At 37.3% G+C, this 23921-nt stretch overlaps 2 protein-coding genes across 5 annotated transcripts; one reads left to right on the plus strand and one right to left on the minus strand.

The window, feature by feature from the left end:
* Nucleotides 1-3178: 3178 nt before the first annotated feature.
* Nucleotides 3179-6596, minus strand: LOC124881128 (galactose-specific lectin nattectin-like). 2 transcript variants are annotated; one of them, XM_047386640.1, is made up of 9 exons: nucleotides 6467-6596; nucleotides 6292-6386; nucleotides 6118-6159; nucleotides 5274-5303; nucleotides 5151-5180; nucleotides 4925-5031; nucleotides 4014-4148; nucleotides 3608-3716; nucleotides 3179-3448 (listed from the first exon to the last, which is right to left on the minus strand). In XM_047386640.1, exons 2-9 carry the CDS (start codon nucleotides 6350-6352, stop codon nucleotides 3384-3386), a joined length of 579 nt encoding a protein of 192 aa, XP_047242596.1. In that variant the 5' UTR covers nucleotides 6353-6386; nucleotides 6467-6596; the 3' UTR covers nucleotides 3179-3383. The 2 variants fall into 2 exon arrangements, with proteins under 2 accessions (XP_047242596.1, XP_047242597.1); XM_047386641.1 differs by having other exon boundaries at nucleotides 6292-6389; nucleotides 6467-6521.
* Nucleotides 6597-13082: 6486 nt separating this feature from the next.
* LOC124881099 (galactose-specific lectin nattectin-like) lies at nucleotides 13083-22867 on the plus strand. Of its 3 annotated transcripts, none has more exons than XM_047386601.1 (10): nucleotides 13083-13234; nucleotides 19472-19579; nucleotides 19657-19754; nucleotides 19887-19928; nucleotides 20743-20772; nucleotides 20866-20895; nucleotides 21015-21121; nucleotides 21898-22032; nucleotides 22330-22438; nucleotides 22598-22867. In XM_047386601.1, the coding sequence occupies exons 3-10, from the start codon at nucleotides 19694-19696 to the stop codon at nucleotides 22660-22662; spliced, it is 579 nt and encodes a 192-aa protein (XP_047242557.1). In that variant the 5' UTR covers nucleotides 13083-13234; nucleotides 19472-19579; nucleotides 19657-19693; the 3' UTR covers nucleotides 22663-22867. The 3 variants fall into 3 exon arrangements, with proteins under 3 accessions (XP_047242557.1, XP_047242555.1, XP_047242556.1); XM_047386599.1 differs by having other exon boundaries at nucleotides 13084-13234; nucleotides 19660-19754; XM_047386600.1 differs by lacking the exon at nucleotides 13083-13234 and having other exon boundaries at nucleotides 19461-19579; nucleotides 19660-19754.
* The last annotated feature ends 1054 nt before the right edge of the window (nucleotides 22868-23921 follow it).

The following is a 23921-nucleotide window of genomic DNA, read 5'->3' on the forward strand; positions in this document are numbered from 1 at the left end:
ATAACAGGAAAAAAGGACTACAAAACATCAGTTAGTGTGCAGTTAATTTATATAATGTGTTTGACTAAATGAGTTAGGTTGCTAAAATAAATAACTTTTTCAACAATATTCTAATTTACTGAATGAGTTTGTAGATTTATCTACTTGCAGCGTATGCGTACTTGAGCTCGGACTACAAAATTGCAGCGGATACACGACCTTAGTCAGCTGGAGGTCCATGACCTTGTTTAGCAGTTCTAAAGCAAATACTGTGATGTTTTAGTTTCAAAACCGTACTAAAGGATAGATGAAACTGAACGGACTATGAACCAGAAAAAATATAAAGATATCTATGCAACACCTGAAAAGACTAAACTTCCCTTCTCTCCTACAGACTCCAAGTACACAACAAAATGTATTTAAGGGCTAAAAACGATGATGCTGATATGTCCCCTTTAAACTGGTTCAATGTTAAAGCTCTCCACGTTGACACTTGTTGGTCACATTGTGATACTGCAGAAGATGAGTTCATTATTTTCTTTAAATGAAAACCAATTCAAGGCCTTCTGTATGTTACTAATGCAAATAAAGAAATGAAAATAACACAAAAAAACTATAGAAAATCCTGATTCAATCCCCTCATTCTGAAAGCCTTTTCACCAAAATCCTTGTCTTATTTCATTTATTAGGTGTTAACAATTTGTTTATTTGTTTGTTGTTAAGTTCTGGTTTTACAAGAGTTTTGGTGCTGAAACCTCAAAATAAAACAACAAGTTTATTTGTAGAAAGGAAGTGGTAGTCTAGTGCTAAGAGCAGATCACTTGTGATCTGACAAGTCTGCAGGTACCCTGGTTTGAATCCACACATGGCCAACCTGTCTTCTGAGTAAGAACTTTAGCCCCAGAATGCTCCCTGGGTGCCACACAGCAGCCCACTGCTCCATAAGGGACAGGTTTAATGCAGAGGACAAATTTCCTTGGAATGTACCAGTTGCAATAATAAATATTAATGATTATAATTACCATGTCTTATTTTTTAATTTTATCATTTTAAAACCAAATCCATATATGCATGCTGTGTCATGTCCTTAGATAATGTCATCTTTTTAAGATGCTCATATTTCTTCCTTTTTTTGAAGCCAGATTATTTTATTCCTAATACAATATGAAGATAATACTTCAAATGTGTTGTTCTGCAGTTTATTCCAGTTTTGGTTGGTTACTTTTTGCTTCAGTTTTTTTCCGTTTCAGTTTTTTTTAACTGGAAGCAAAAAACTTTCCTTAGAGATTAATTTACCGGGTAAAATCACCAGAGACCATTACAGGTCAAGGAGTAAATGAGGAACTGTGTATCTTCTCTCTAAAATGCCTTTGAAACAGGCTAAATTGAGTACTTTTTAGAAATTAAAATCCTGAATAATTATTAAGTTATGACAAAAGGTTTACTTTTCAAATATTTGGCCCCTTTTTACAGAACCGTCTCCTCTGACTCCCAAGGACCTCTTCGATTAGAAGATTTTAGCCACATTTAACCATCATGAGTGGTTTGTAGGTTGGTGTTAAAATCCTCCGAGCTTACAGGTTAAATTAGATCATTCAACCTGGAAAGACTCACAAAGAGAAGACAGGGATGCAATTAGAAAAGTTTATTAGTGAATGTTTATTTCTTTGCTGCTCGGACCCTACTGGAAGACATGAATGCTGAGAATGACATTCGCTTGAATGAACATCTTATGGTTAGATTTAGAGATGTCTTCCCCCCCTGGGATCCGATCCTGGTGGTGGAGTGGAGGCCTGAGGAGATTTGGAAGCCAAATGGTGGAGATGGGGTGGAGGAGGGTCAAAGTTCAGCTAAAGAATGGATGGTTCCATGGATGAAGATCTTTTAAAGCAGAGCCTTCAAGGATGATTGGCCTGGGAGAAATGCGGATTGACGCTGATTGGTGGAGCAGAGCCACATGGAGGAGTAATTAGATGAAGCTGGAGGTGATGGTGAGTCTTCCATGTTGAATTTTTGTTTAAACTCCATTTGTTATCAGGATCCAACTTTTGTTCTGTTTCCATAAAAGCCTTATTTCTATATTTTCTTTCTCTTAAGAACTCTGCTCTGATGGATCCCTACAAATTCTCAGCTTTTCAGTCTCTGATTTAATTGAAATACAGCCAGATGCTGCTACTTTTTCAGTTTTAGCTTATTTTATTATTTTCCCACCACATTCTTCATTTAAATGCAACCTTCTCTATGCCTGTGCAGCTGCCTGTACCACTTCAGTCTCAATCTTCTAGTCCTATTTAGATGTCTGTTCTTTAGTATCCTGTTTTCTTAACCACAAAACTGTTTGCTATGTTACAAATAATACCTTTCCCTTGGATTATAAAAATTATTTGTTAACTGTAAATAAAAAATGTTTTTTTTTTATACCAACAGGGCTGTTTATTCTGGAACCAATTTATATGTATAATGATAGTAATTAGTTTTGCTTGCCTTATCTTTACATTACATGAGTTTGTTTTTTCCACCACTTTATGTGTTTTAGTTTATTTTTAAAAGCAGAGTGTTTGAAGGGTACCTTAAAATACACCTAAAGGTGTGACTCCAGTTAACCAAACTGTTTTGAATTATCTCCTCAGAAGTTTACAAAGCCATTGTGTAAATGTATAATAATATTTGACTTTGAAACAAACAAATTCTATATACTATAACTTTTTATGGCAATAAAATATAGAAATAATAAAATATATTAAATTCATATAATATTTTAATTTTGGTAATCCTTGTTCACCAAATACAGAAAAGGTTTAGTCTGATTTACGGGCCGACAATGGTAAAAAACATGGTAAAAAACATGTTTCTTCTGGTGTCTGTAAACCTTCAGTTTTAACTGTATGTTTATGTTTTGTTCAGTATGTACATTTGTTTAAGGTTTGTGTTTATGTATAACTGCTGGCTGTGAAGCCAATTGGCCTCTAACCATGAACCAACAAAAAGTTTGTTTTGCTGTAATAAAAATGTAGGTTTAATTTCTAATCTCTCTCTGCTAATTTACCTGCTAATATTTAATATACAGCATGGTCTTGTGCTGCATTACACCCTGGACAGAGTTAGTTTTGGATACTGTCATATTGGCAAAGAAACCTAACATGACAAGAGAAAAGTCTTCAAAAATATTTTCAGATATAAAGACACAAAGAGCAGATTGTTTCAATGCTTCAGAAAATTTATTTGGTAAAGAAAAGTAAGAGAATAAGTTTTGCTACAAGCCTTCTTTCTGTAACATTTCAATCTGAGACAATCAACCAGTTTTTTCTACATTGTCGCTTCACACACTTAGCATTACAGTAATAGGAGATAGATCAAGAAAAGTAAGACTGATTAGGTTTTTTTTCAGGATGTTGTGACGTTGCTCATTTCCTCACACAGACGAATGGGTACTGATAACTGCATGGATAGTCCAACCAGCATTTGCAATCTGCATTTGGGGAAAAAAGCATTACGATTTCTGATTACACCTCTCAAAGAAAGTCATTATCCAGAATGACGGTTATGAATTGGACATTTAAGTATGTTTGCTTTAATGTAAGTAAACTACCCCACTGGTATTTATTAACTGACTGTTCAATCAAATTACCTGAGTAGTTCATGAGAATACAGTTGAGACCAGTGTTGGTCCTTGGCATTCCTGAGCACCAGGATTTATAGCTGAAGCGGGAGCCATCACTCCAAAACCAGTTGCCCTCCTAGAAAGGATAAATCAGGAGTACAACCAGCATTCAAAGCAGATGTTTAATTTATAAATGTTTACATTTAGGAAGTTTGAAAAGTAACATAGGTTTCATATCTATGCATTTAAGAAAAAAGGGGCCACAAAGCTCAGAGCATCTGGATAATTGCAAATATTTTCTCCTGAATGAATATTTACAGGTTCATAAAACTACTTATATACTGTATACAGCCTCCAATCAATATTTCTACAGTCAAATGTGACCTTTATGAGACGTGCTAAATTGTTGTAATGACTCAATATGACACAATACCTGTTGAGCATCAGAGCCTCCGATCCAGGTCAGTGGATAGCTGTTAGTCCTGCTGTATATAAAGCTTTTAAGCCAATCATATTCATTGGAGCTATGTACAGATGCAAGGTTTCCACCCTGGCTCACACAGTAGTTCTACAGAGGAAACAAAAATAAAGTACATCATTTAAATCATAATAATAAATACAAGGTTGTGTTTATTTATGATCAACTGCTTTAAAACAAATAAAGAAGAATGCATGAAAATATTGTAAAACTGAAACTGAAATTCTATCCACTATTTTAAAGTTATATTTAATAAATTAGAATAATATTGTTCATTTATTTTAGTAAATAAATTCGCCAAGTAAAGCACATCATATAGATTAATTATACACATACTGATGCCTTGAAGCCTTTATTGCTGTTAAATACAGCTAATAAAAACACAACATTTAAGATTAGAATATTACATTAGACTGATGAAAAAACATTTCTAATACAGAAATGTGGGCTTCATGAAATGTGTGTGTAATACCTGCTAAAATATTTTCAAATGGTTCTTTAAATCTGACAATCGAGCCTCATCGGAAAGCATATTGTAATTTTTCAAATATGACTGTAGCCACACATGAGCCCTCAAAATATACTTTAAAGCCCATTTTCCTTACAGTTGGGTAATTTATTATTATTAATCTGCTGAATTTGACTGTAATGGAATAATGTAATATAATAAAATAAAACTGCAATATTAATGTAATGGAAGATTTTCAAAAATTTATTACCCATTTAAATTTTTACAGCTAATATAAGAACTGCATTTCTTGTTTAATTTTGTGCTGTAAATACAGGTCAATACTTCATACCAATAATTTCAGTCTGCAGAAGTGTCAGAATAAAATATGTTAGCTGTGTGAGAAATAAGTCATTACCTCAGCCTGGGCCCATGAGTAACCAGCAGAAACATAGAGGTAACAGCGACGATTATAAAATGTCCAACCACCAGGACAAGATGTTGCTCTTTTGGCCACATTCTTTCCTGAAGAAAATACAGAAAGGAGAGTGAGAAGCATCAAAACTTTAATATTGGTGTGGCAAAGAATACTCAATTCTGTGTCTGTTGAAAGGAGATCATTAAGGAGTGAAAGATGTACCAACCTGATGCATCCATTACATTCCCAGCTAGTCCTAGAAGCAGGGCATCGTTTGACAGTATTATAACTTTGAACTTTAATATGTTTATGTACCTATTGTACTAAAACACATCTCATTTCAACTCACCTTGTGGAAGAGGATTCACCTTCCCAGGTTCTAAAAGGGAAAGGAAAGATCAATTTGAGAATTTTTCAGTCTCAATCTGTGCAGAATACTGTTATGACATAATCTACTTTTAAAATCATCTAAAACTAATACTCAAACTGGCATTTTCTGCCAATGATGAAGTGCAATTTGACATAGTTGTTAAATTTTGAGGTCTATAGCCAAAAACGATCCTTAAAACACAGATTATGCTGCTTATAAATGAATAAATGTTTTACTGAAGAGGCCTGTTTCAATCATATATTTGTGGAAAATAATAAATCAAGCCAAATATGAAATTAATAAAGGATATAAATGTAGTATGCTAAAACTGAACATAATTATCAGATGAAGATTTACTGTAATATGAAGAATACTGAGCTTTTCCTAAAACAAGGCAAAGTACCAGAATGGATACAGATTTATCAATCAGGGCATGTGTGGAGCAGCTGAAGCAGAAGGTAAGCAGGGAGACTGAGGACAGGAGACTAATTAACATATAGAAGCTCAATTAAGACACAAGGAAATATTTTATCACAAGTGTCACAAAATACTTTAAGACCATTACTAGCTTAAGCAGACTAAGCTAGAATACATAGGCAACAGAACACAGGAATAATGAAAGAACTCAGAAGTGATTGACACACAACAACCTGTGGATCGTGACTGGCAACAACACTATCTCAAACTTTACAGGTTTTCCTGACATTACACAGCATTCATTGTTAGTTTAATGTTATTGCCAAAACATCGAGATGCATTCTTTGGTCTATCATCAGAGTTGGTCTCATTTCATTAGAACTTATATGAAGATAGTTAAACTTACGTTCAGGAACAGTTTTCTCAGTTCCGGATTTAACCAGGGGATCTGCAGAAATTGCAGGTAATCCGCACAGCATTATTTAAATATCTTGTAAGATTTTAGCATTTGAAGTAGGTGTGCTGTATGCTTATGCATTTCTGCTTTGACATTAGGGTCTACATTAGCAGGCAAACTCACCAGCAGCTTTGCTCAGAGCCAGCAAGGCAACAACAACTAGCGGCAGAGTAAGTATCTTCATGGTGGAGATGATGTAGATTGAAGACAATATTCACCTTCAATAAAAACAAACAGGCTGGTAATAGTAAAGAAATAACAGAATATAGAGCTTGTACCAACCTTACAGAAGAATTACCTTCTTTCCTTTCGTTCAGCGTCAGACTGTAGTCTCAGCTTTCCTGTCTGGAGGTGCTGAACAAGTCAAAGAGCTGCTCTTATATACTGTTTCTGTCAGCTACCAAACCTTGAAATTTAAGACGGGCATCTCCGTAAAACACACATACAGAAAAAATAAACACATGTATAGTATGACCATATTAATACGCTATGGTGTATTAGATTTAGTATTTGCTGTTTCTGTATCTGATGACATTGAATTGGGCACTGCCTTGGGTTAGTGATATTTATTTACATAGCATCTGTCTTCCTCATCAGTCTTTACTACAGGTCTACACCTTTCCTTAGAACAGAAATTTAAGTTTTAAAATGTAATCCATGACTTTGTGCTCACATCTACTGATTTTCTTCCCACTGAGCAAAGAACTGGTACACAAAAGAAAACTTTTATCCCACATTTTGTAAAACATTGAACTAAACACATAATGTTCACATTTAGGGGTTAGATGGGGCTGTAAAATAATTCTTCATACAGGACTTTTATAGAAATGTTTGTTAAAAATAAAGGACCTTTTTTTAATGCGGTTCCTCTTTTTCTTACTACTAATATTCAAATATTAAATAAAGAAAAAAAACCTAAGTGGTTTGTGTCATTGTTCCTTTTATTCTTCTACTACTAATCTTTAGTAGTTTAATCTACTGTATTTTATTCTATCCTCTTATATAGCTAACTGTAGGTAGCCCCTTTCCTCTCCACGCTGTTCCTGCTTCCTCTTGGCTCTATTTTTTAGGAAATATGGGATCTCCTTTCATTGTTGCATGGATAAAACACATATGTTCCACTGAAAAAAAGGACTCCAACTCTCTGAGCCCTCTGTTTTCCTCTCGGGATGACATAAAAGACTGGATGGCTGTGAAGACAGACACCCTGTCTACTAGGCTAGGCTTTAAACTTTCCTTTTTAATAAAGCTTGTAGTTAGGTGTATGTAATCCTGAGCTATCTCTGTAGTTATGCTGCTATACAGGTCCTTCTCAAAATATTAGCATATTGTGATAACGTTCATTATTTTCCATAATGTCATGATGAAAATTTAACATTCATATATTTTAGATTCATTGCACACTAACTGAAATATTTCAGGTCTTTTATTGTCTTAATACGGATGATTTTGGCATACAGCTCATGAAAACCCAAAATTCCTATCTAAATAGTTTGCGCCAGCTGTTCCTCTGATTTCACACACTCAGTGTGATCAGCTCCTTATTTGTAGATCAGTAAACAGGTTTGCGTGTACATAACCACATGCAATCCTGTAAGGCTCTGCAAAGCTGCTTTTGAAGATCATTTTAAAGTCTCATTTCAGTATAGAACATTTGTTATATCTCTTAGTAGCCCCAAGAGACAAGAAATTACACTGCCTGGCCAAGAAAAAGTTGCCACCTGGATTTAACAAAGCAAATAGGTACGAACCTCCCATTGGATAATCACTGCATAGGCAATTATGTTTCAGCTGGCAACACGTTTTTTAACCCCAACTGGTGCAATGAGTTGCTTCTCATTTCTTAAACAACCATGTCAAAAGACACATCCCGTGGTTGTGGAAAAGATGTCAGTCTCTTTCAGAAGGGTCAAATAAATGGCATGCATTAAGCAGAGAAAACATCTCAGGAGATTTCAGAAACTACCAAAATTGGGGTAAGAACGGTGTTGGACCACTTGTTTGCTGAAAATTGGACCATTTGCATGTTGCTGGACACCAGTATGCCTTTCCAACGTCATCGGCCATTTTGTACCACAGGATAGTCTGTCCTACAAAACCCAGCGGCCACTGCGGCTGATATGACGGGGTCGTCCCAGGTCTGACGTCACAGGAGGGAATATAGGAAGGCGAACGTTTGAAAGAAGCTGCTTTTCATGCTGGAAACCGGACCAGCAACTGAAGTGCATCAATTTCTGGAGAAGAGTCCCAAGTGGATTTCATTTATTCTCCTTCGTTGGCCAACGAAAAATTCATAAAAGAGGTTTCTGGAATAAGAAGGCCAGAAATTTCCCTTTGCCAATCGAAGACATGAGCTTAACACGTAACCAAAAAACCACGGAGTTTCAAGGAGACGGATCGCCACCTTGCTTTGTCCAGTCGACTCCTGACGGTCAGATCATATTTTCCCCTTTCGCCAAGGAGGCCAGAGGAAGAAGATTGACCACTCTTCCTGAAGTTAACTGTGTACGCACATTAACTTCCAACTTTTCCCCTCCTTCTCTCCCTCTGCTGAGAGGAGACAACGACAAGTAAAACCCATCCTTTATTTTTATTTCTTTCTTAGAAATAGCTTGGGCAGGGTAGAGGAGGTTTTAGTGCGATTAGTATCGCCATTTAGAGTCTAATGTGTTCTGAATTGTATGTGCATGCCATTGTTTTGAAACTTGCTGGTACTTTCGGAGGCTGCCGTGTCTCACAAGTGTGTCTTTACCGTGCGAACAGTTGCGCGCAGGTGGATGGGTTAAATGCAGAGAACAAAATGTATTGGAATGTACAAGTTGCATTGATAAATAAAGATCATTATAATTACCACGCTTATTTTTTTATTTTACAATGTTAAATCCAAATCCATATATGCATGCTGTGTTATCTCCTTAGATAATGCCATCTTTTAAAGCTGCTCATATTTCTTCTTTGTTTCGAAGCCAAATTATTTTATTGATAACATATGAGAATAACATTTAAAGGGGGGTTTTTGCAGTGTACTCCTATTTTGGTTGGTTACTTTGTTGCTTCAGTTTTATTCTGGACTCTGATAAGGACACAACGGTATTAAATTGTCAGTGTTGTTAATAACTGGAAGCAAAACCCGTTCCTTAGAGATGTAATTGCCGATTAAAATCACCAGAGGGCGCTCCACATCATAACAGATCGGAATACATGAGGAATTGTATACCTTCTCTCTAAAATGCCTTTCAAATAGGGTAAATGCTGCTACTTTTTCAGTTTTATCTTTTTTCAATGTTTTTTCACCACATTATTCATTCAAATCCAGCTAGCCCTTCTCTAGGCCTGTTCAGCTGGCCTGTAACACTTCAGTCTCAATTTTCACTGAGACTATAATCCTGATTAGATGTCGCTACTTTACTTTCCTGCGTTCTTAACCAAAAAAATGTTTGCTACATTACAACAATACCTTTCCCTTGGTTGTATCATTTGTTAGCAGCAAAAATAAAATGCTTTTTTCATACAAGCTGGGCTGTGTATACTGGAACCAATTTATATGTATAATGAGAGTAATTAAATTAGCTTGTCCTTTCTTTACAATCAGATAGCTAGAGGGGAACAAAACAAAACTTTACTTGCTGAACCATAAATAATACATAAGAGATGCTTTTATCTTTGGCATTTCATTCATTTTTACCTCTTCTTTTATCTGCTTGCACAGGTTAAACAAAAATGTAAACGCCGGGTATTCTGAGAGAGGTTGGCTAAATAGCTGAAGCAATTCTAATAGAGATGAATCACAAGCTTGTTGAAACAGCTTCATTTATCCCAAGTCCGAGGCCATGGTTCTCGACCGGAAAAGGGTGGCTTGTCCTCTTCAGGTTGGAGGGGAGTTCCTGGTTAAAGTGGAGCAGTCCAAGTATCTCTGGGTCTTGTTCATGAGTGAGGGAAGAATGGAGCGGGAGATCAACAGACAGATCGGTGTGGCTGCCGCAGTAATGGGGCGCTGTGCCGGTCCGTTGTGGTGAAGAGAGAGCTGAGCCGAAGAGTGAAGCTCTCGATTTACCGGTCGGTCTACGTTCCTACCCTCACCTATGGCCATGAACTTGACCGAAAGAACGAGATCCTGGATACAAGCGGCTGAAATTAGCTTCCTCTGTAGGGTGGCGGCCACTCCCTTAGAGATAGGGTGAGAAGCTCGGCCATCCGGGAGGGGCTTGGAGTAGAGCCGCTGCTCCTCCACATCAAGAGGAGCCAGTTGAGGTGGCTCGGGCATCTATACCGGATGCCTTCTGGACGCCTTCCTCGGGAGGTGTTCCGGGCACGTCCCACCGGGAGGAGGCCCAGGGGACGACCCAGGACACTGAAGTCTGCTGAGTCTGCTGCCCCCACGACCTGGTCCCGGATAAAGCGGAAGACAACGAGTACGAGTAGTTTTCATAGCGATACATAAGGCAATGAAAACCATGTGACCTCAATTTGTCTCCATGGTGACATCATCTAAGTTGACCAACAAGCAAACACAGGGGGAGGTGAAATATTACATCTCAGACACTTTGATAAGTCTTCACATATTCAGCTCCAGAATCTCTGAACAGGTGTACATAACCCTAGTGTGTGGATATAATTGTCAGGTATATTGCCTGTGTACTAAAGCAAACAGTGCATAACCCATCCTGAACATCAGTTGACCTATATAGTGTACTCTATGAAGGATTTTATATTGTATTAATTATAAACTGGAGTTACTAGTCATTTTAAAAGTTCATATCTGAGACCAGAAGTGTAGGTCAAAGTTGACTGATAAATCTGCATTTGTTGATTTTAAAAAAAATGTTTTGTCAGTCCCATATTGTATAATGAATCTGTTAAAGTTTGTTTCTCACCTGTTACAAAAAAAGTTGTTTTCACTTGTTTTCAGTTGTTCTCTCATCATTTATGAGCCTCATTTGGAAGACGTTGCATAAAATGATATTTTAGATGTTTTTAACAAACAGTGTTGCTAAAGAGAGCTTCAAAACAATGTTCAGCTCTGAATTGTTTACGATGAAATCTAGAAATCTTCAGCTTTTGAGGAAAATGGTTGGATATAAACTTAAAAATAACAAAATCATCTAAAAATTTCAAGATTTCAGCGAGCATTTTAGAGTTGTAAATTTCTGAATGAAAAATGTTACTTCTTAAACCAGAAAACCTTCTGGGGGTGAATATATTGAAATATATTTGCTTAAGTGAGGATTTTTTTTTTGCCTCATTATGTTTGGTCCTTTAAGCACTGAATTCTGCTGAACCACAAGAGAACTGGTTAAAAGGAAATATATGTAATGTAAATTGCTTGGTTTGTCTGGTTGCCATCAGTCACTCATGCATCAAATTACTGTGTGTATGTCTGCTCTAAATCTGTAATGATCCTTAGGTCACATAGACAAAACTTTAATGTTAACAAAATGTTTTCAGCAAATTGCTCTTAGCTGTTGGCATTTAGTTCTTGACCTTTCAAAAAATGTATTACTAATGTGTGGGTCTTAAATAACATAACCGATGCCTCTTGGGCTCCCCCTTCTGTTATCAGTTAAGTCTGTTGACCTCCATGCATCCCTAAAAATCTACATAAACTGTTAGATGTGAGTTTAATATTCCTTGTAGTTAATTTTTATTATTTATCAAAATAAATTGTCATAAAAAACCTAAAATATTAACTGTTCATTATTTCCTGAACACATTTATTTTGGTTGTGATCCCTGTTTGCGCCAACCGACTAATGAACTAGGAGAGGACCCTGATCCAGCCAAACAAGTCTAAGCAACCTTCAAATGGTTCATATTTATTGGAGTCATGTGACCACATAATACATTAGACTATTAGTATATTATAAATTACTATAAACCATGTCTTTTTAGCTTGCATCTACTCAGTTTATTGTATGTTGCTGGTGACTCAGTCTTAATGAGGCAAAACCAATTGTGGATGAAGTCATTTGTTTTACTGGAACTGATACGGTTGCAAAGTAAACCGTTATCGCTGATGACTCCCTGATTCAGTTACATGTGTTTTACCTGGAGCTCACCTGACAATCGTCCCTCTTGAGACACTTTTCTCTGGACTGGTTTTATGTATTCTATTGTGACCTTCTGTAGCTTTTAAGAAATGTGTAAAATTAAACACTGAATTTGTCTAAAATCCACTGAGGGGTTTGTTATCCATTTAATTAGAAAAAAGTCCCATTAAGTAATCCATTTAATTTAAAATATGGAAAATTATCCAGTCTGTCAAGTTATTTTTTCCAAGTTAGTTAAAGCTACCCGAATATTATATTGTGAATATTAAAAAAACATGTTTAAACGCATCCAATTCTTCACGGTTTTCTCCTTTACTTCATATAGAGTAAACATAATATGACCCACAGACTTAATAAATGGCAGCAGCATGACCCTGCCAGTGCAGTAGACAGATTTAAATAAACATCACATTGATTATTTTTTGGACACTAGTTGTCAGATACAGACATGAAGAATATCTGAGCTTCAGGTCAGTGTTTAACTTCATCTGTAATGATAAGTGTGGCAACAGTCCTCTAAACAAACATCCTTATTCATAGCTACCCTCTGTCAACCATTTTAGTTCTTCTTAAAGCTTAATGTCGCCTGTTTTCATACCTGGAAGTGAGCAGCTGTTGGCCACTGATGTTCACTGACCTGTATGTGCAGTTTTATTTTGTTCCACCAATCTTTCACAATAATCCTGTCATAATGTTAGTGGCCAACTTGACCCACATACAGCAGAAACACCCAGAGAACAGAGGACCCTTTAGGAAGTTTATTAAGAGGCTGTAGAGTGAGGGAACAACAGCTGCTGCCTGGAACAGGAAGCTGCAACAGACAGAACAGGTGACAATCTGCCTGCACGACAAATGATAAACTGGCTGGGTTCTGATCCGCCAGGGAGAGGGAGCTGAGTCCAGACTGGTGGGAGACTGCACCAGGCGACCGCCAGAGCTTCAGAGGCTGTAGGGTGGAGGACCGTCGAAGGGTCCTCCACCCAGGGTCGGCAAGGCGGGGGTCAGACGAATTGCCAGCTGGTAAGTAGTCCGGGTTTCTTTCTTCTGTTCAGGTTGGTTCAGGTGTCCCCTTAACACTAGAACTCCCAGAATTCTAACTCTACTAGAACTCCCAGAATTCTAACTCTACTAGAACTCCCGTCAATTTGACGGCGAGCATTCTGGCTGCGAGGCGGTGATGACGTCATCGCATTACGTTGGTCAGAATGCTAGAGGTTTTCTTGCACGCTATAAAATTATGGTTTTGACAAGAATTAATAATAGTATTTGATCAAAACCTATTATGTTTTATTATTATTTATAAATAGTACTGAAAAATAATACAGAGTAGCGGGTAAATTGTTTGAAAAAACTTTACTAATCTGACCAAAAGCTGGACAGCTCCATGTTACGCCCCCCTTTCACTTCGCGGACATAAACTAGTGCTAAAAATGCTTCAGCTCATCCACACTCATGTCCGAGGAGGAATCATCTCCTAAAACTCTGCAGACCTCAGCCACAGCGCAGTCCTGAAAGTGGATGAGCATTTCGGCATCCACCAAGCAGAGGAACACAATCTGGGCATCTTGGATCTGGCGCTCTGTCAACGCGTTCTGGCTCTGATGCCTCCCTCTACTTTCTTCCTCCCCTACTACTGTCCACACAGCGCCATCCTTTCCTATCTCCTCCTCCTTCCCAGATGTGCGCTCGTCTTGCGATGAAAACGCTGTAAAGCGCAGAATAGATTGTTGTTACTGGGTTACTATATCTATGACCTAACTTATTGTTTATTTCTTTTTCCATTATCACTACCTTGTTTTTTAGTTTCTCTCATGCCAGTGAGCTGGTTTGCTGGTTTAATTTACTTTGTTATTTTTTTAAAATAGAGACATGGGAACACACAAGACACAGGTTTAGAAAAAGTCAGGATGCCAGGAAGATAAGAGTTTTAATAAACCAGAGTAATGGTATGTCAAACTTTCAAAACCGTCAAATTGACGGCTCTGGGAGTTCTAGTGTTAAGGGAGCGAAACAGGTTCATGATCCTAAACAAGACAGAGGTTTAGTATTTTTCAAGAGGTAACTTGCAACAGACAAGACTTAACCTGGCCAGGTTGTAATACCACATCGGGCAAAACACTCAGGCGATGAGATCCATCCGCTTTATACTCCTCCAGGTGATCATCCCAACAAACCGCACCTCTCACACTCTCGGAACGGTCTCTGGCGCCACCTAGTGGCTGAAGATGGTTAATAGCAGCCTAAGACAGAGTCCAGACTCTTACAAATCCTCTTGGAAGGGTAATTACAAAATGTAACAGTCTAGTTTGACTGCTCAAGATATATTTTTAAATCCACCTAGTATTTAAAAGAGTTTGCAGAAGCCTGAAACTTTACTGAAAACGCAAGACAAGACTAAACATAACTGCTTGTTTCACTAATAATTATATCTGTCATAAATTCATCCATCCATTGTCTATATCCGCTAATCTTTGGAGGGTGCCTATCTCCAGAACTCATTGGGCTCACCCTGGACAATGAAGCTAGCGCACCCACTGAGAACCCATGGATGCAAACCCAGGAACTTGTTGTGCAGTTCTGTCATAAATTTAATGAAATCAAAAATACAGTCATGGTCAAAAGAAAAAAAGAACCCCCTTAAATTCAAAGGTTTTACATGTTTGTTCAGGTGTCACAGTCTGTAGGATTTTGTAGTTTAGTTTTTACATTTTAGTCTATTATTTGTGTGCTTTTAGTGATATTCTCATGTTTGCATATCTGGTTATTCTATTGTAAAGTTCTGTCATTTTCTGTTACCCCTGCTTTACTCAGTACTTTCCCTCAGTGTCTTAGTTTTACATTGTCCCACAGCTGTTCTTCGTCTGTTCCTTGGCTCACCTGTGTAGCCTTTAGCATGTATAAATGCTCCTCGATTCATGGTCAGATCTTCTGTTGCTCGTCGCCAGTCTGTTCCTGAGTTCTGTTAATAAAATATATTATTCACTGTGCTCCTCCTGTCCTCATCTCTACCTCTTGGTCCTCAGCAGAACCATTTCATGATATCAGCATTTTGAGGTAACTCAGCAATTTACAAAATTTCCCATTTAGCTTTATCTTTATTAAAAAATGGTGGTGTGTAAACTTTGGAGTCTTGTTTTGTGGGTTTGAGGCAAAATTGAACTAATGTTAGAGAGATTTAGTCTCTGTCAAGAAACTAAGTTGGAACGGCAGTCTGGGCCGTATGTAGACCAATTAATGCTCACAATATTCTTGATCAAAAGTATTGTTTACCATATTGTAGCTATTTAATAATCTTACCAAATTAACCTGAAGTGTATTTTTACTTTGGATGAAACTGATATAAAGGATGTTTGCAGATCAAACATCGGGTTCTCTGACGACTCCCTGATTCAGTTTCATGTTTGACCTGAAACTCACCTGACAGAAAGAAACCATACAAACATGAATTTACACCTTAATCACGAGAGTGTTTATGACACGGAGTGGAATGAAAAATATGTTAAACAGGTTGATTTTACATGAGGCTTTCTCCCTTTTCCAGAGAACGTTGAGGGTTTTAATTTCGCTGTGGCCTAATACTTACAAAGGAACTTCACCTCTGACCTTTTAAACAGCCAAACCAACATCTTTTACCTGAATCCAACTACAGGTCCTTCTCAAAATATTAGCATATTGTGATGAAGTTCATTATTTTCCATAATGTCATGATGAAAATTTAACATTCATATATTTTAGATTCATTGCACACTAACTGAAATATTTCAGGTCTTTTATTGTCTTAATACGGATGATTTTGGCATACAGCTCAAGAAAACCCCAAATTCCTATCTCACAAAATTAGCATATTTCATCCGACCAATAAAAGAAAAGTGTTTTTAATACAAAAAAACGTCAACCTTCAAATAATCATGTACAGTTATGCACTCAATACTTGGTCGGGAATCCTTTTGCAGAAATGACTGCTTCAATGCGGCGTGGCATGGAGGCAATCAGCCTGTGGCACTGCTGAGGTCTTATGGAGGCCCAGGATGCTTCGATAGCGGCCTTTAGCTCATCCAGAGTGTTGGGTCTTGAGTCTCTCAACGTTCTCTTCACAATATCCCACAGATTCTCTATGGGGTTCAGGTCAGGAGAGTTGGCAGGCCAATTGAGCACAGTGATACCATGGTCAGTAAACCATTTACCAGTGGTTTTGGCACTGTGAGCAGGTGCCAGGTCGTGCTGAAAAATGAAATCTTCATCTCCATAAAGCTTTTCAGCAGATGGAAGCATGAAGTGCTCCAAAATCTCCTGATAGCTAGCTGCATTGACCCTGCCCTTGATAAAACACAGTGGACCAACACCAGCAGCTGACACGGCACCCCAGACCATCACTGACTGTGGGTACTTGACACTGGACTTCTGGCATTTTGGCATTTCCTTCTCCCCAGTCTTCCTCCAGACTCTGGCACCTTGATTTCCGAATGACATGCAGAATCTGCTTTCATCCAAAAAAAGTACTTTGGACCACTGAGCAACAGTCCAGTGCTGCTTCTCTGTAGCCCAGGTCAGGCGCTTCTGCCGCTGTTTCTGGTTCAAAAGTGGCTTGACCTGGGGAATGCGGCACCTGTAGCCCATTTCCTGCACACGCCTGTGCACGGTGGCTCTAGATGTTTCTACTCCAGACTCAGTCCACTGCTTCCGCAGGTCCCCCAAGGTCTGGAATCGGCCCTTCTCCACAATCTTCCTCAGGGTCCGGTCACCTCTTCTCGTTGTGCAGCGTTTTCTGTCACACTTTTTCCTTCCCACAGACTTCCCACTGAAGTGCCTTGATACAGCACTCTGGGAACAGCCTATTCGTTCAGAAATTTCTTTCTGTGTCTTACCCTCTTGCTTGTGGACAATGTGAAACATATGTTGTTCTCTGATGAGTCCACTTTTACTGTTTTCCCCACTTCCGAGAGAGTTACGGTGTGGAGAATCCCCAAAGAAGCGTACCACCCAGACTGTTTCATGCCCAGAGTGAAGCATGGGGGTGGATCAGTGATGGTTTGGGCTGCCATATCATGGCATTCCCTTGGCCCAATACTTGTGCTAGATGGGCGCGTCACTGCCAAGGACTACCGAACCATTCTTGAGGACCATGTGCATCCAATGGTTCAAACATTGTATCCTGAAGGTGGTGCCATGTATCAGGATGACAATGCACCAATACACACAGCAAGACTGGTGAAAGATTGGTTTGATGAACATGAAAGTGAAGTTGAACATCTCCCATGGCCTGCACAGTCACCAGATCTAAATATTATTGAGCCACTTTGGGGTGTTTTGGAGGAGCGAGTCAGGAAACGTTTTCCTCCACCAGTATCACGTAGTGACCTGGCCTCTATCCTGCAAGAAGAATGGCTTAAAATCCCTCTGACCACTGTGCAGGACTTGTATATGTCATTCCCAAGACGAATTGACGCTGTATTGGCTGCAAAAGGAGGCCCTACACCATACTAATAAATTATTGTGGTCTAAAACCAGGTGTTTCAGTTTCATTGTCCAACCCCTGTACATACCCAATTAATCCTACTAACAAACAGTGCAGTCAGATTCAGTTTTTATTCAAATTGGTTAAAAAGTTTTTCTATTCAAGGAAAACCAGTAGATTGCATCCAGTCAGTGTCTTGCAGCATTTACTTCTGGATGAGCACGTAGAGACAGTGGACAGTTGCTGTCATTGACTTTGCAGCAATCTCTCATACTGAGCATGCATGTAGCGACAGTGGAGAGGAAAAACTCCCTTTTAACATAAACCTCCAGCAGAACCAGAACCAGGCTCAGTGTGAGCGGCCATCTGCCACGACCGACTGGGGGTTTGAGAGAACAGAGCAGAGACACAAAGAGAACACAGAAGCACTGATCCAGGAGTACTTTCTATGGGAAAGAAAAGTAAAACATTAATGATAATAATTTGTTTTTGTTTCATCCAGGAGAGAAAAACATCTAAGCAGATAAACTCTAGGCCAGTTTTTAAGTCTAGAGTATGACATAGAGCACATGCAGTTAGTCCCCAGTAGAAGCTCAGCCAGTAACTGTGTCTAGAAGAGACAGGGTTAAACACTGAAAGACAGGGCCAATTGTATCATCTGTATAACGTGAACATTAAGTTGTTGGTAGCAGCAGCTTGGCCGATGTCCCCCTCCTGGAAAGTGCCACAGCTAAACACAGAGCCAGGTCAGATTTAGCTTCTTGAAAGATAAAACATCTAAAGAAAAATAACGAAAAATATAAATAAAGAAAAATAACGAAAAATATAAATAACAAAAAATTGAAAAGAAGTATGACAATGAACCAGAGAGAGTAAGAGTTGTTATGTCCTCCAGCAGCCTACGCCTATAGCAGCATAACTACAGAGAAAGCTCAGGATTACATACACCTAACTACAAGCTTTATTAAAAAGGAAAGTTTAAAGCCTAGCCTAGTAGACAGGGTGTCTGTCTTCACAGCCATCCAGTCTTTTATGTCATCCCGAGAGGAAAACAGAGGGCTCAGAGAGTTGGAGTCCTTTTTTTCAGTGGAACATATGTGTTTTATCCATGCAACAATGAAAGGAGATCCCATATTTCCTAAAAAATAGAGCCAAGAGGAAGCAGGAACAGCGTGGAGAGGAAAGGGGCTACCTACAGTTAGCTATATAAGAGGATAGAATAAAATACAGTAGATTAAACTACTAAAGATTAGTAGTAGAAGAATAAAAGGAACAATGACACAAACCACTTAGGTTTTTTTTCTTTATTTAATATTTGAATATTAGTAGTAAGAAAAAGAGGAATCGCATTAAAAAAAGGTCCTTTATTTTTAACAAACATTTCTATAAAAGTCCTGTATGAAGAATTATTTTACAGCCCCATCTAACCCCTAAATGTGAACATTATGTGTTTAGTTCAATGTTTTACAAAATGTGGGATAAAAGTTTTCTTTTGTGTACCAGTTCTTTGCTCAGTGGGAAGAAAATCAGTAGATGTGAGCACAAAGTCATGGATTACATTTTAAAACTTAAATTTTTGTTCTAAGGAAAGGTGTAGACCTGTAGTAAAGACTGATGAGGAAGACAGATGCTATGTAAATAAATATCACTAACCCAAGGCAGTGCCCAATTCAATGTCATCAGATACAGAAACAACAAATACTAAATCTAATACACCATAGCGTATTAATATGGTCATACTATACATGTGTTTATTTTTTCTGTATGTGTGTTTTACGGAGATGCCCGTCTTAAATTTCAAGGTTTGGTAGCTGACAGAAACAGTATATAAGAGCAGCTCTTTGACTTGTTCAGCACCTCCAGACAGGAAAGCTGAGACTACAGTCTGACGCTGAACGAAAGGAAAGAAGGTAATTCTTCTGTAAGGTTGGTACAAGCTCTATATTCTGTTATTTCTTTACTATTACCAGCCTGTTTGTTTTTATTGAAGGTGAATATTGTCTTCAATCTACATCATCTCCACCATGAAGATACTTACTCTGCCGCTAGTTGTTGTTGCCTTGCTGGCTCTGAGCAAAGCTGCTGGTGAGTTTGCCTGCTAATGTAGACCCTAATGTCAAAGCAGAAATGCATAAGCATACAGAACACCTACTTCAAATGCTAAAATCTTACAAGATATTTAAATAATGCTGTGCGGATTACCTGCAATTTCTGCAGATCCCCTGGTTAAATCCGGAACTGAGAAAACTGTTCCTGAACGTAAGTTTAACTATCTTCATATAAGTTCTAATGAAATGAGACCAACTCTGATGATAGACCAAAGAATGCATCTCGATGTTTTGGCAATAACATTAAACTAACAATGAATGCTGTGTAATGTCAGGAAAACCTGTAAAGTTTGAGATAGTGTTGTTGCCAGTCACGATCCACAGGTTGTTGTGTGTCAATCACTTCTGAGTTCTTTCATTATTCCTGTGTTCTGTTGCCTATGTATTCTAGCTTAGTCTGCTTAAGCTAGTAATGGTCTTAAAGTATTTTGTGACACTTGTGATAAAATATTTCCTTGTGTCTTAATTGAGCTTCTATATGTTAATTAGTCTCCTGTCCTCAGTCTCCCTGCTTACCTTCTGCTTCAGCTGCTCCACACATGCCCTGATTGATAAATCTGTATCCATTCTGGTACTTTGCCTTGTTTTAGGAAAAGCTCAGTATTCTTCATATTACAGTAAATCTTCATCTGATAATTATGTTCAGTTTTAGCATACTACATTTATATCCTTTATTAATTTCATATTTGGCTTGATTTATTATTTTCCACAAATATATGATTGAAACAGGCCTCTTCAGTAAAACATTTATTCATTTATAAGCAGCATAATCTGTGTTTTAAGGATCGTTTTTGGCTATAGACCTCAAAATTTAACAACTATGTCAAATTGCACTTCATCATTGGCAGAAAATGCCAGTTTGAGTATTAGTTTTAGATGATTATAAAAGTAGATTATGTCATAACAGTATTCTGCACAGATTGAGACTGAAAAATTCTCAAATTGATCTTTCCTTTCCCTTTTAGAACCTGGGAAGGTGAATCCTCTTCCACAAGGTGAGTTGAAATGAGATGTGTTTTAGTACAATAGGTACATAAACATATTAAAGTTCAAAGTTATAATACTGTCAAACGATGCCCTGCTTCTAGGACTAGCTGGGAATGTAATGGATGCATCAGGTTGGTACATCTTTCACTCCTTAATGATCTCCTTTCAACAGACACAGAATTGAGTATTCTTTGCCACACCAATATTAAAGTTTTGATGCTTCTCACTCTCCTTTCTGTATTTTCTTCAGGAAAGAATGTGGCCAAAAGAGCAACATCTTGTCCTGGTGGTTGGACATTTTATAATCGTCGCTGTTACCTCTATGTTTCTGCTGGTTACTCATGGGCCCAGGCTGAGGTAATGACTTATTTCTCACACAGCTAACATATTTTATTCTGACACTTCTGCAGACTGAAATTATTGGTATGAAGTATTGACCTGTATTTACAGCACAAAATTAAACAAGAAATGCAGTTCTAATATTAGCTGTAAAAATTTAAATGGGTAATAAATATTTGAAAATCTTCCATTGCATTAATATTGCAGTAATATTTTATTATATTACATTATTCCATTACAGTCAAATTCAGCAGATTAATAATAATAAATTACCCAACTGTAAGGAAAATGGGCTTTAAAGTATATTTTGAGGGCTCATGTGTGGCTACAGTCATATTTGAAAAATTACAATATGCTTTCCGATGAGGCTCGATTGTCAGATTTAAAGAACCATTTGAAAATATTTTAGCAGGTATTACACACACATTTCATGAAGCCCACATTTCTGTATTAGAAATGTTTTTTCATCAGTCTAATGTAATATTCTAATCTTAAATGTTGTGTTTTTATTAGCTGTATTTAACAGCAATAAAGGCTTCAAGGCATCAGTATGTGTATAATTAATCTATATGATGTGCTTTACTTGGCGAATTTATTTACTAAAATAAATGAACAATATTATTCTAATTTATTAAATATAACTTTAAAATAGTGGATAGAATTTCAGTTTCAGTTTTACAATATTTTCATGCATTCTTCTTTATTAGTTTTAAAGCAGTTGATCATAAATAAACACAACCTCGTATTTATTATTATGATTTAAATGATGTACTTTATTTTTGTTTCCTCTGTAGAACTACTGTGTGAGCCAGGGTGGAAACCTTGCATCTGTACATAGCTCCAATGAATATGATTGGCTTAAAAGCTTTATATACAGCAGGACTAACAGCTATCCACTGACCTGGATCGGAGGCTCTGATGCTCAACAGGTATTGTGTCATATTGAGTCATTACAACAATTTAGCACGTCTCATAAAGGTCACATTTGACTGTAGAAATATTGATTGGAGGCTGTATACAGTATATAAGTAGTTTTATGAACCTGTAAATATTCATTCAGGAGAAAATATTTGCAATTATCCAGATGCTCTGAGCTTTGTGGCCCCTTTTTTCTTAAATGCATAGATATGAAACCTATGTTACTTTTCAAACTTCCTAAATGTAAACATTTATAAATTAAACATCTGCTTTGAATGCTGGTTGTACTCCTGATTTATCCTTTCTAGGAGGGCAACTGGTTTTGGAGTGATGGCTCCCGCTTCAGCTATAAATCCTGGTGCTCAGGAATGCCAAGGACCAACACTGGTCTCAACTGTATTCTCATGAACTACTCAGGTAATTTGATTGAACAGTCAGTTAATAAATACCAGTGGGGTAGTTTACTTACATTAAAGCAAACATACTTAAATGTCCAATTCATAACCGTCATTCTGGATAATGACTTTCTTTGAGAGGTGTAATCAGAAATCGTAATGCTTTTTTCCCCAAATGCAGATTGCAAATGCTGGTTGGACTATCCATGCAGTTATCAGTACCCATTCGTCTGTGTGAGGAAATGAGCAACGTCACAACATCCTGAAAAAAAACCTAATCAGTCTTACTTTTCTTGATCTATCTCCTATTACTGTAATGCTAAGTGTGTGAAGCGACAATGTAGAAAAAACTGGTTGATTGTCTCAGATTGAAATGTTACAGAAAGAAGGCTTGTAGCAAAACTTATTCTCTTACTTTTCTTTACCAAATAAATTTTCTGAAGCATTGAAACAATCTGCTCTTTGTGTCTTTATATCTGAAAATATTTTTGAAGACTTTTCTCTTGTCATGTTAGGTTTCTTTGCCAATATGACAGTATCCAAAACTAACTCTGTCCAGGGTGTAATGCAGCACAAGACCATGCTGTATATTAAATATTAGCAGGTAAATTAGCAGAGAGAGATTAGAAATTAAACCTACATTTTTATTACAGCAAAACAAACTTTTTGTTGGTTCATGGTTAGAGGCTAATTGGCTTCACAGCCAGCAGTTATACATAAACACAAACCTTAAACAAATGTACATACTGAACAAAACGTAAACATACAGTTAAAACTGAAGGTTTACAGACACCAGAAGAAACATGTTTTTTACCATGTTTTTTGCCATTGTCGGCCCGTAAATCAGACTAAACCTTTTCTGTATTTGGTGAACAAGGATTACCAAAATTAAAATATTATATGAATTTAATATATTTTATTATTTCTATATTTTATTGCCATAAAAAGTTATAGTATATAGAATTTGTTTGTTTCAAAGTCAAATATTACTATACATTTACACAATGGCTTTGTAAACTTCTGAGGAGATAATTCAAAACAGTTTGGTTAACTGGAGTCACACCTTTAGGTGTATTTTAAGGTACCCTTCAAACACTCTGCTTTTAAAAATAAACTAAAACACATAAAGTGGTGGAAAAAACAAACTCATGTAATGTAAAGATAAGGCAAGCAAAACTAATTACTATCATTATACATATAAATTGGTTCCAGAATAAACAGCCCTGTTGGTATAATTTTTATAATCCAAGGGAAAGGTATTATTTGTAACATAGCAAACAGTTTTGTGGTTAAGAAAACAGGATACTAAAGAACAGACATCTAAATAGGACTAGAAGATTGAGACTGAAGTGGTACAGGCAGCTGCACAGGCATAGAGAAGGTTGCATTTAAATGAAGAATGTGGTGGGAAAATAATAAAATAAGCTAAAACTGAAAAAGTAGCAGCATCTGGCTGTATTTCAATTAAATCAGAGACTGAAAAGCTGAGAATTTGTAGGGATCCA

This window comes from Girardinichthys multiradiatus, chromosome 14 (assembly GCF_021462225.1).
Source record: "Girardinichthys multiradiatus isolate DD_20200921_A chromosome 14, DD_fGirMul_XY1, whole genome shotgun sequence".
Taxonomy (NCBI): domain Eukaryota; kingdom Metazoa; phylum Chordata; class Actinopteri; order Cyprinodontiformes; family Goodeidae; genus Girardinichthys; species Girardinichthys multiradiatus.

What these genes read in the sequence shown, in the direction of transcription:
- LOC124881128 (XM_047386640.1), bottom strand. Translation starts at nt 6,352, where the DNA reads ATGAAGATACTTACTCTGCCGCTAGTTGTTGTTGCCTTGCTGGCTCTG. An exon ending in TGAGAAAACTGTTCCTGAAC is followed by an intron (nt 5,304 to 6,117) that starts GTAAGTTTAACT and finishes TTTCCCTTTTAG; the next exon opens with AACCTGGGAAGGTGAATCCT. An exon ending in TATTCTCATGAACTACTCAG is followed by an intron (nt 3,449 to 3,607) that starts GTAATTTGATTG and finishes CCCCAAATGCAG; the next exon opens with ATTGCAAATGCTGGTTGGAC.
- LOC124881099 (XM_047386601.1), top strand. Translation starts at nt 19,694, where the DNA reads ATGAAGATACTTACTCTGCCGCTAGTTGTTGTTGCCTTGCTGGCTCTG. An exon ending in TGAGAAAACTGTTCCTGAAC is followed by an intron (nt 19,929 to 20,742) that starts GTAAGTTTAACT and finishes TTTCCCTTTTAG; the next exon opens with AACCTGGGAAGGTGAATCCT. An exon ending in GAGGCTCTGATGCTCAACAG is followed by an intron (nt 22,033 to 22,329) that starts GTATTGTGTCAT and finishes TATCCTTTCTAG; the next exon opens with GAGGGCAACTGGTTTTGGAG.